This window comes from Danio aesculapii, chromosome 7 (assembly GCF_903798145.1).
Source record: "Danio aesculapii chromosome 7, fDanAes4.1, whole genome shotgun sequence".
In the NCBI taxonomy this organism is placed as follows: Eukaryota; Metazoa; Chordata; class Actinopteri; order Cypriniformes; family Danionidae; genus Danio; species Danio aesculapii.
Genome location: NC_079441.1, coordinates 44,791,156 through 44,803,478, shown reverse-complemented (window position 1 = coordinate 44,803,478; position 12,323 = coordinate 44,791,156). Strand labels below are relative to the sequence as shown.

The 12,323-nt window shown below is 33.0% G+C and overlaps 1 protein-coding gene across 2 annotated transcripts; it reads right to left on the bottom strand.

Moving 5' to 3' along the window:
* Nucleotides 1-3,499: 3,499 nt before the first annotated feature.
* Nucleotides 3,500-11,477, bottom strand: pop4 (POP4 homolog, ribonuclease P/MRP subunit). 2 transcript variants are annotated; one of them, XM_056462906.1, is made up of 7 exons: nt 11,468-11,477; nt 11,241-11,293; nt 8,778-8,998; nt 8,596-8,673; nt 8,427-8,488; nt 8,175-8,276; nt 3,500-4,004 (listed from the first exon to the last, which is right to left on the bottom strand). In XM_056462906.1, exons 1-7 carry the CDS (start codon nt 11,472-11,474, stop codon nt 3,868-3,870), a joined length of 660 nt encoding a protein of 219 aa, XP_056318881.1. In that variant the 5' UTR covers nt 11,475-11,477; the 3' UTR covers nt 3,500-3,867. The 2 variants fall into 2 exon arrangements, with proteins under 2 accessions (XP_056318881.1, XP_056318882.1); XM_056462907.1 differs by lacking the exon at nt 11,468-11,477 and having other exon boundaries at nt 11,236-11,290.
* Between the last annotated feature and the right edge of the window lie 846 nt (nt 11,478-12,323).

The window sequence follows — 12,323 nt, the reverse complement described above, 5'->3', positions numbered from 1 at the left end:
CAGAACTTTGATCGGAAAACCCGATGGGTGTGGCACAACCAGCCTAACAAGTTTTTTAGAGAGAGAAACAAGGTTGCTGTATGAAAACAACAGGCTAGTTAGAGTTTGATTGTATATTTAATATACAGAACACGTGAAATTCATTTTACAACTAATAGGCTACCATATAAGATTCAGAGGAAGTGCACATACCTATTAGCAAAGTCTGTCTTACACTGTTTTCCTAACAGGAAGAGGCATTAAATGTAAGGGACCTCTTTTCTCATAAAAGGCATTACAACAGATTGGTAAATTCACACTGGTAGCATGGTGAAATCAGCTTGCATAACTCAAAACTCTGTTTCAGAAATCTGTGCTATAATCAGTACTAACTATTAAATAAATTAAGAGTTCTTATAAAGCCACAATTATAGAGTGATATATAAAAACAAACAAGGTAAAATTAACACTGTATAAAAATAGCTGTATCATAATAACAATAACAACAGACACTGTTGTGTGATGCGTCTTGCAGGGAGGGGAATCCCTGCATTACCAGAAGATGTGTCAATCAGTCACATAATGAGAAAAAAAACTCAATCCATTTTACCTGGGAAAGTTTCACTTAAAAAAAAAATTAGTTCCTTGTTTCGCAAGTGGGCAAGGATTACATGAACTTCAAAACATTGTACTTATTTCCCCTCAGTATATTTTAAAATGGAGCTCTTGTTAATCACAGATGACTAAATAACAAATGTTAATATAATAGTTCACCCAAAAGTGAATATTCTGCCAGCATTTATTTATTATTATATCATATTATTTTGAGTTTTATTTTTCCTTCCGTTGAACACAAAAGGGATCTTTTGAAAAATGTTGGAAACTTGTAACCGTTGACTTCTATAGTGTTTGTTTTTCTTGCAATGGATGTCAGTGGTTATCGGTAGGCCCACACGGAATCTGTGTGTGCAGAATTCTGCAGATTTTTAGCACATCATTAATCCTGTTTATTTACTTGAGTAAATGTGTGTAAATCAATATTTATTCAGTTTTTTAAATAATAAAACAGTAAAAGACTAATATAAAAATATTGTGGGTGACGCAGTGGTGCAGTGGGTAGTGCTGTCGCCTCACAGCAAGAAGGTCGCTGGTTCGAGCCTCGGCTGGGTCAGTTGGCGTTTCTGTGTGGAGTTTGCATGTTCTCCCTGCATTCGCGTGGGTTTCCTCCGGGTGCTCCGGTTTCCCCTACAGTCCAAAGACATGCGGTACAGCTGAATTGGGTAGGCTAAATTGTCCGTTGTGTGTAAGTGTGTATGAATGTTTCCCAGAGATGGGTTGCGGCTGGAAGGGCATCCGCCGCGTAAAACATGTGCTGGATAAGTTGGGGGTTCATTCCGCTGTGGCGACCCCCAATTAATAAAGGGACCAAGCCGAAAAGAAAATAAATGAATGAATGGAAATATCTTGTTTATAAACAATGCAGTTTGTAAAGTAATATTTTCTGTCTTTTAGTAGATGTATTTTATGAGACATGCTTTGTTTATCAAATAAACTGAATCTGGTTGCATTTGCATTGTAAACATTAAACACAAGTTTTAAAGGTATTACTTTATTTCATATATTAAGGTTTTAGTTATGATGTTCCCAAAATAACCCTGCAAATTTTTACCAAAATTCTCAGCAGAAATATCAAAAAAGTTCCGCAGATTCCGTCTGGCACTAGTTATCGGTTTCTTAAATTCATCAATCTGACGTGTTCAAGAGAGACAAAAACAATTTAAAAAAGCAAAAAAAAGTCAAACTGGTTTGGAACAAGTCAAGGGTGAGTAAATGATGATCGTTTTCACTTTTGGGTGAACTATATCTTTAAATCTTAAAGATAGTCCTCCTAGAATGGCATTATATGCTGCTTTCTAAACAAGGACAATCATTTCATTACAATAAGCATTATGCTGTGTTTTCCAATGTCGCTTGAAACTGGGAATTTCAACCAATAGAAACTGAATCTCAAGTAATGGATGGATATAGCGATTAGGAACAATGGGTAGAGTGCGGATGGGTGTTTGATACTAATATCAATACAATGCAGGCACTTTTGGCTGCAATAAGTGAAAGATGACAGAAAGAGAAGCATTGTGTGGAGTGTTTTTATGATTGTAAATAAAAACATTGCAAAGTTGAACTTTTATGCACTTTTTAAATTGTATATTTGTTTCAAATAAAAGACAAAGATATTTATTTTTGTCTGATTGATAATCTCAGACTGGAATAATGACTATATTTAAGACTTAATCCAAATAAAGAAGCTAATAAATTACAAGTTTGCCATTTAAACATAATGCAAGCCACAATTTAAGTTAAAACATTAATCATTTTCCAACAATAAGTTTGTGCAAATTTCAGATTTGACATTCAGTTCATTATAGTAAAATTTTATTATTTTTTTTAAATCTGTCCTTGGATTTAACATTTACAGTGCTCAGCATATATAAGTACACCCCTCACAAATCTATCTTTTAAATTCATATTATTAATAGGAAGCTATACAATATTATATTTGTGCATATACATTAGATTAGGCAGTACTGAAGCCAAATCTGGAGCTAAACTAAAAAAATAACTTACGATTATGGTCGAAAAACTAGTACACCCAAATTTATGTGTTATAGAAAAATATTAAATACAAATTTTAAAAAAGAGGAAAAATCAAAAAGCAAAAAATGTGAACATTTTTGTAGGTTGTAATTTTGTTTTCCAATATTTTGCAAGAATTTAAATGTATTGTCTTTATATTTCTAAAAGATGTTCTATGATTAAATATTTTACTAAATATATCTGTTTAATAAATCTGCTTTGTTCAAATGAACCAAAATATATGACCTATATTTACTGATAAATGAATCAAAATATTCATTTGCAAAATGGGGTGTAATCATTTGTGCTGAGCACTGTACATTGTTAATTACAGAAGCTTTAAGAACATGAATCACTAAATCTTTAAGAGCTCATAAAAACAAATGTGTTCCAATTTAGCATATTGATGATGCAACCACTCATAAATCATGACACACCGCTCAACCCTTCAGAGACGTATGTAGATTCAAATGTATGCTTTTAAGGTAAAGAGTATTAGTGATCATCTGCATTAACATACTCTCTACTGGATCACTAACAATTTCTTGCCCGTTTTATTGTCAGTTTGACTAAATCAACTAAAAAGACTGACAGTTCTTGCATTTACCATTTGACTCAGAACAGAACAGTGTAATACCTGTGCACAGTCACCAGGATGTAATACTTTCACATGTTTGAGCAACTATTGCACTGTATGCAGGATTTTACATCTATCAAATAAAAAATAATTAATAAATAAAAAAATATCCCAAAAACTGCACCAAACTCTATAAACACAGCATCTTAATGTACTTTGTTAATTAACTATACACTATAAACAGATGTGAAGTGTGGATGTACTGTAATGACATTAAAAGGACACTTTAAATAGGCTCTTAAAGACAAGTCTTTTTGTGTTTTTTTATTTTTATTTATTTAAAGTATTTACAGTCTTGCCTTTGTCCTAGTCAAATAAATGAGGTCATAAATACAAAGAATAAATTGGGTGAATTTCCTTGTTCCTCTGCAAAAAAAAAAAAAAAAAGGGGGGCTGGGGGACTGTCTCCCCCTTGTGGACGTTAAAGGTAAAGAGTATCACTAACATTAAAGGAATCTAGTTTTTCCAGATACAAGCGATGGAAATAAAATCTGTCCTTAAATTAAAAACAAAATAAATGACATGATTAATGAATACTGACTGGATGTCTTGTCTTCAACATCTCCTATGCTCCAGTATAGGACATCAGTTATAGATGACAATGTGAATGTGTTCCGTTACAAGTCAATAGTCCCTTTGACTTTGAATTTCTTGGCTGATCGCTCACTGGAGCGCAGTTCAAACTTGCTGCCATAGATGTGAGATACGAAACCACCAACCTCCACACTGAACACACTGTTCCTCTTTGGTATAACTGCAAAAGGAGGAAGAGTGGGGAAAAAGTCAGTCTTCAAGACATTCATTTGGTACAAAGAGGTTGTGAAAGGTGCCTAATGACTGGGAGTAGACTGAGGAAGAAGATGATATTTATTCAGTCTGGACTAGATCTGATCACAGAGGGAAAGTTTTTCTATCATTCAAGATATTAAGATGTTCATAAACAATCAAATATTTGATGTAAATAACAAAAAGTGACAAATAACTATTGTAAATATGATGAAAGGAGTGGTTCCTGAAGTTGTGTCAATAAAAAAGTTGATTATTTAAAAAAAATAAATAAATAAATCACACTATCAGATTTAGGGCCAAAAGAACCAAATCACTGTGATATCTATAAAGAAAACAAGCTATATATACTGCAATCAATCAAATTCATATTTAACATTTAAAACAGTGTAACAGGTGATAAGTTGTTACAATATTATAGAAAACATAGTATTAACAAGTATTTAATTTTGGAAATATTGTGGTTGACATCAAAAATTGGTACACCACAACAACCCTAGTATGAAATTTGACCAATAGACCTTTTGCACATGTCTGGTTTTCTCAGTAGCGGACGACATCATAGTTGCATTAGACACTGCATTAGAAACACCTCACGTAAGCGGTAATTTGTTTTTTGTAATTTGACAGATGATATAATACATTTATAAATGCATATACAGGGTTTCTGAGTTAAATTTAGGACTTTTTTAAAAGACATTTTTAAGACCATTATGAATGAAATTTTAGACTCATAAAGTGCTAAAGACTAAGGAATTTTTCAAATGGTCAAAGGAAAAGATTTTTATTTGCCCTATCAAATAAAATTATTATAATTTAATACATTTAATAATAAATTCATATTTTAGATTTTATTTCTTAGCAAAATATTTTAAATGTTGTGTAAAAACAAGCAAGCTTTACGTGTATCCATACACTTTTTTCTAAACATAAAACAAATGAACAAATTAAAAAAAAAAAAGTTTAAAAACTATAATAAAATTAAATGTATGTTCAACAATCTGTCCAGGTCAGTGTCCTCAGCAGTAAATCCATGGAGCACTTTTAAACAAATGTTATTGTAAGGAAAATAATTTAACCATTAAAGTAAATAGTTAAAATGACCTTTTAATAAAATTTTAAAGTTTTATTGAGATGGATTGTTGGTGATTGTTTGGGTGTCAGCCAGATTGGGTAGAAATACATGAACCAAGGAAAATTAAGACCTGTTTAAAAAAAGATTTAAGACCTACAACACAATATTTCATTAAATTAAACACTTTAAGGCCTAAAATTTGGATTTTGAGATTTAAGGCATTAAGACTTTTTAAGACCATGCAGAAACCCTGATATAGATGTTCATCCATTTTTAAAAAAAAATCTGAATATAAACCGTCTTGTGAAAAGGGTCAATTAAAAAAATAAATAAAAATGTTATAATTTTATTTAAATTATTACATTTTATTAATGTTGTGTTGACCACTACAACTCAAAAAGTCAAAGGATTAAAAAAATAATAATAATAGTTAATTTCTCCTTTAATAAATCCTTTTACATATCACTTGTTTTCTCACTCATAAAACTGACTAAAGGCAACACTGTCATCTGGTATCCATTACATTTTAAGAAACATTTCAACTAGTAAATAAGCCTAAAACCGCCTAAAAACAGAAAGATGTGTTTTGTAGTGGAAGGCTGAATAACACAATGTTCTCTTAACCAGAATGTTCTCTGTTGCCATGTCCACTTATTAAAAGCTTTGCTGGGCGCAATATTTTAGAACATCTAAAGTGGATTGCCATATTTGTTTTTTATTTTCAATCTAAATGACTGAAATTAATTTTGTTGATCAATGGCATGGTTTTATTTGCAGATTATGATCTTGCAAGATCTGGCAACAAATGAAAAAAAGCTTTTCCACGGTGCTTATCTTGAACTGAACATAAGAAAACATCTATGAAATGCGTGTAAATTAGGGGTGTAATGGATCACAACCCACAGTTCGGAACACATGTGGCCCGCAGATTAATACATTTTTTTTTAGAGGTAGATTAATCTTAAATTTGTAATGATCACAGAGAGATCTCCCCTCGCATCATTCAAATAACATATATGAAATCATTTAGGCTTTCCTGTAAAATATAATGACAGGAGAAGTCGTGGCTGGTTATCTGGGATGTGGCGGGTTTTAAAGGCGTTATCTGTCACTACTTGTTTAGCCTGCATTAATGCATTCACTGTAAGCTGCACTATTAATTAATATAAGATTGGGATCTCAACACCCACGCAACATAAATTATAAATGATGGTAATTTTTATCCTTTTAATCGCTGCAGTCGAATCTGAAAATGCAAAAATCAAGAAGGAGATTGAGTCTTTAATCTTTTGAGTTAGTTGTGAAGTTACAAACAGTCAAATTACACAGAAGTACTAGGATAACAGTTTATAGTTTAGATATAACCACTGATGTTCGTGATAAAGATTAAAGTCACTCTCACTAAAGTTGTAGGCAGCAATTTCATTATTTAACCAATAGGTGGCGACAAACATCCATCAAAAATATGCCACAGAATAATTCTACAAAAATGATCCATCTAGCAATGAAACATGAAGTGTTATGAGTGAATAACTGAATCATTTATTGAAAATGAGTCTAAAAGTAAATATGTATTTATTACTTGTATTCTGCTGATGATTTCTTCATTTAATTTTTTTATAAAATTACAAGTTCTAAGTTCTGTTTGGTAAACCAAAAGTCTCCTTCTGTACTGTTTTTGTAATAAAATGGAAAGCAAATTACATTTGTCTCCTCCCTTTTTTGGCTGATCCAAAAATGGTCCGATCCATGACTTTACAACCATAATTGTAGGAACTGCGATGACGACACCGATATTACACAACTGGCTGAATTCACTGCATAACAACTACGTGTTTTGGGTTTATTATTGAAAAAATTCCGTCTCACAAATTTCAAAACAAACAATTAACTTTTTATACCCTCTCCATCTTGTACACATCATGCTTATTAAAATACTTCAAATATTTTACTGCAGTATCATCTCTTGTTACATAATTTGTTTATAAAGTCTAGCTTGTTCGCACAGGTTTTTTTTTTTTAACCTTTTTTAAACAGACTATTTACTGCATTCAGCCCCATGAGCTATTTAAACTATACATCTAAAATCTATACAATAAAATAATTATTATCATTGATCCTGACACCCTAAAGGTTTCTTAAATTAAGTTAAAGAACTATTTTATTGAATAATTATATGATTATTTATACGATTATAAAATATTTTATTTCCTCTCAAGCCGTTTATGCACAACTTTTTAAAGTGACATTGATGTACCTTGCTCTTTCTAGGAAATTTCTACTTAAAGTGCAGCTCACTTACTTTGGGAATGTCCTTTTGTTCAATCTTTTCAGATTAAAGAGCTTTTATTTTAAAAAGCTTTTATTATCCAACAATTAATCATTGTTTGAGACTTAATCAAAACACCTTGTTTTGGGGTTTAAACTAACATATATTGGAAAGTTTTAAATCTATAAATATAAATCCTTTTTAGCATATTCAAAAAAGAAGTATTAGCCTAAAGTGTGATGTTTAAACTCTTAGAATTTGTGCTTATTGCTTCATATTTAATAGGCCTGTTCGTTTTTATGTTCATATTACCCTCTTGTTTCCCCTTATTTCTCTCATAAGTTTGTTATACATTTAATTCATAATTGCCTTATTGTTTAAAAATGAACTCATTTGTAGAGACCGTATTCTATTTTATCTGTACTGCAAATCTTTTGTTGTAATAAAAAAATAAATAAAAATGATGATGACGCCATGTGATCGGTCATCATGACTGCCGCAACTTTGAGCCCGGAAGTGTCCGGCTTCACGGCTCCATTTTTTAACTCTGCCCCCCGCCTGCGCTCGGCTAATCTCATTGATCACTGGCTGCAGCTGTGGTTCAAGTCGAATGCACCTATTGTGATCCGAACCATGAGATTTTTTGATCGATTACACCACTAGTTTAAATAAGTCAAAAGATTGAAATGATTTTTATAAATGCAACTGACACAACTAACAATCAGAATTGGCTGCGGTATGCACACGCTCACACATTTCATTTAAACGTCGCACACATTACACAACATAAATACCTTTTAGTTTGTCCTCTTTTGTAATGAGTTTGAAGATGTGCTTCAGTTCCTGTACAAGAATGCCAGTTAGACCCACATACGAAGGGCATTTCGATCTGACAACTAGAAGGCAGAGAAATGAGAGTGAAATCATGAGGTTCCTCCATACGCTCGAAATATTACCCTTACATTGAAATTCTGGAAATACAGCAGCTGAACCACAAAATGTGTGCCTTTGTGGGTTGACATTTCCAAATGTGCATGACGGCGTACCTGTTAAGATGGCACCATGGAAATCAGCTTTCAAGAGCTTCTGCTGGATCACTTGTGGGTTGCTGTATTTAAAGGACACAAGCAAGCAGCACATTCATGGAGCGTTAGCAAGACTGAAAATGAAATGATATCCACAAGCCACAAATTCTGAAGAGCATCTTCCTGATACCTTCCTGGTTTCAATCCATTGCACAGATCCTCAATATAGCTTTTCCACAGCTCATGCAGAGGTAGGAAGAGTTCATATCTACAATAATAATCATACAATAAGCAGAACCTTTAACACAATACATTTCTATAATGTAAAACATAGCATAAGCATCAAGCTGAAATGAAATCTCCAACACCTACTTTTGATGTTCAGGTTTGAGCTGGAATATTTGCAGCCGTCTTCTTTCTTTGGCATTCAGTCCCTTGGCTTTTGCCTTCTTCACCTTTTTCTTTGGTCTTTTATATTCCAGGACCACCGCCTTGCGTGCCATCATATCCTCGATAGCTGCATCTTTCATATGGGGAATGCTATTCTTGACGAATGCTTTGGTGAAAGCCTCTGCATCTGCGCCATGTTGAGACTGCGAAAAGCCACATTCCACAGTTGACTGGTTTGCAAAGTTTCTGTACATCATACAGTGTGAATTTATCAGCATCAGTCAGTCCCTCCGGGATTTTGTAATACTGCGACTGATAACAGAATTAACAGTATTTAACACAAAATCAAGCAAACGAGGCAAAATTCAGAGGAGCTTGCAAAATAAAAAAAAAAAAATGAAGAAAAGCAGCACCACTGCATATTTTGGACAGTCTTTAAACAAAAGAGAGAAAGTTTGAATTCTTTATTACTACAGTTCTTTATTAATACAGCCTACAACAGGGGTGTCCAACTCAATCCTAGAGGTGTCCTAGATAGTTTAGCTCAGGGGTGTTGCTAGACATAAAGCTCTACCGGGGCACGTACCCCCTTCGCCCCTGGTTTCCAACGCATGAGCGGCGCGTAACAAGCAGCCTGCTTTTTTGGCGCGCATGTTTACTATCGGGACTCTCAGAAGAAGAGCAGCGCGTGCGAGAGGCGCGCGTGTTCTCTGCGCACACGCGGAGATGAGTCAGTTTGCTTTTTGATTACATTGCTATTACATTGCTTTCACCAGCGTTGGTTCAGTTGCACATAGAGAATAACGTCTTTATTTCGGAATGACCACTCTTAATAAATACACTTGCATATGAAGTAAATCATATCTCAATGCATTTACTGGGGCACTGGAGATTTTCACTGGGGCACGTGCCCCAGTGAATTGGGTCTAGCGACGCCCCTGGTTTAGCTCCTAATCAAACACACCTGAACCAGTGACTCAAGCTCTTGCTAGATATACTAGAAACTTCAGGACCGAGTTTGGACACCCCTGGCCTGAGAATGAGTAAGAAATAAAAAGTTTACTTTGACTTAGCAGCATTAACTGGGCAAATACTGCAATTTACTACACTTGCTATTTATATGAACACAAATGTACATAAACACAGAGTTCAGATACAAAAACCTTCAAGTGTTGTCTGAAATTTTTCTCGAAAATTTGCATTTTTCTCAGCCTCCTATATTTAAATTAATTTACTTCATTTAAAGGGGATAAAAATAACTTATTATTTCCACTAAGGGTAAAATACTGAAACTACACACAACAGCCTGAGAAAAAAATGCTCATTTTAGATGAGAATTTCTAATGGCACAAAGGTTTTTTCATCTAAACTCTTCATTTGTTCCTCTCTATAAGTACGTTTACATGGACACCAATAATCCAATTTTAATCCGACTAAGACAATACTCTGATTAAGAGTCTACCATGTAAACAGCGATTTATTTATTTTTATTACCATAATCTGTTTAATCCGTTCAGTACAGACATGTAAACACCTTAATCAAACTATTACCATCATGTAGGACTTTGCTGCGTCTGCGACAGGATAGTCCACACACGGCTGTTTGACACTATTTTTTTGCACCTACCGAGTCAGTGAAGACCACAGACACATACACTTCAAAATGCGGAGTGTTTTTCCCCCATACAGCTTGCGGTATGAAATTCCATTAAAACACTTTTCCAGCAGTTCATACTCGCCTCCAATATTGCATTTGTCATAGGAATGAAAAGTGAAAGTGCCAAACTGCAGTTAAGGTTGACCAATTAAAAATGAAACCCCAAAAATCACATGAAACTGTGGAGGAAACGTGGATAGCGCGGTGATGCAATGACGTTAATCAAATTATGTGCTATAACATGTCAAACGGCATCATGAAATGAACATTCAAAAGCATCTCATGTAAACACATTCATATTATTTTATTCTGATTAAGGCAAATAATTAGATTACTGATGTCCATGTAAACAGTCTATGCTTTCTTTATATAAAGAGCCAAATCTGAGGCCATAAATAAATAAATATATATATATATATATATATATATATATATATATATATATATATATATATAGAGAGAGAGAGAGAGAGAGAGAGAGAGAGAGAGAGAGAGAGAGAGAGAGATATAAGTATTTAATTTTTCATTCTAGGCTGAATAAAAAATGGAAATGTTGAAGAGACTGATCATTTCAAACCTTAAAAGAGACATATTAAATATATAAATATTAAAATATTATATATGCCAAGTAACACTGTCCACACACCACTTTCATTAACTACATTACTGACACACTTCTATACAGCATAATGTAATAACAGATAGTTAATAAAAAACGTTGAATAAATGCGGTGTCTAATTGCGTGTAAACTGGTAAATAAAGGTTAACAATACTGAACATACATCACCTCAACTCCCAAAAGATGGCTTTGATCTGATGGGATTTCTGACTGCACCACACCTGTGAGTAAAACATATAACGTCAGCGTACATATAGTTACGACAGTCCATCCTCTTGTAATGAGTTAATGTTTGAAATTTAACATAACAATATCGATGATCGTCGCAAAAATATATATTTAGAAACCCAACATTAATAGGATCATGACAAATATAAAACTATTTTAACACTAACGTTCCATAGCTCAAAAGCTCAAAACACAAGATTCCAAAACACTGCCGCTGTAGAAAAACACGTGCTGCCAAAGCGGATCTTCTTCTTCTGTGTTACCAGCAGCTTGCATTCTACATGTTGCACTACTGCCATCTTCTGTTTTTACATGTCATATCATCTTTGCTTTAAAATTCTGCATACGGTGATAAGCATGGGTCACATTGCAAAATACATAATAATACTACTATAATAATACTACTATAATAATAATAATAATAATAATAATAATAATAATAATAATAATAATAATAATAATAATAACTTACACATTATTTGCATATTCCCACAGTCTCCAAGAAAAACACCAACGTTTAGCTCATTGTTATTCCAGCATGTTGTTTTTTACACACACAATAAGCTATCTTACATAATTATATCAATATCATATGGAATCAAAAAAGTAACACTTAATTGTGAATTTATTAATAGGCTATTGAATGACTTTAAATGCTTTAAAAAAGCATACAACTTAAAGGTTAAAATGTTTGATAAACCTACATATGTAGACAATAAAAGTAACAATGACTACGTACATACTAATATAATAACATAGCCTACATTCAAACATAAATTAAGTTCATGTTTCTAACAAAAACAAAACCCAGACTTATCATTAACAGTGTATATAAACATAAATAAACTATAAATATTTATAGAAGAATATATAAAATAAATAGCATAAATAATTACACCCCTCCGTGTTTGCGTGGTTTCCCACACAAGTCCAAAAACATTTGGTATTGGTGAATTGGGTAAGCTAAATTGTCTGTAGTGTATGAGTGTGTATGGATTTTTTTTTTCTCGGTAATGGGTTGCA

Excerpts from the sequence above, each read along its gene's own strand:
- pop4 (XM_056462906.1), bottom strand. Across the intron at positions 8,489-8,595 it reads AATGGATTGAAACCAGGAAG|CAACCCACAAGTGATCCAGC; the intron begins GTATCAGGAAGA and ends CTTTAAATACAG. Across the intron at positions 8,277-8,426 it reads CCATGGTGCCATCTTAACAG|TTGTCAGATCGAAATGCCCT; the intron begins GTACGCCGTCAT and ends TCTGCCTTCTAG.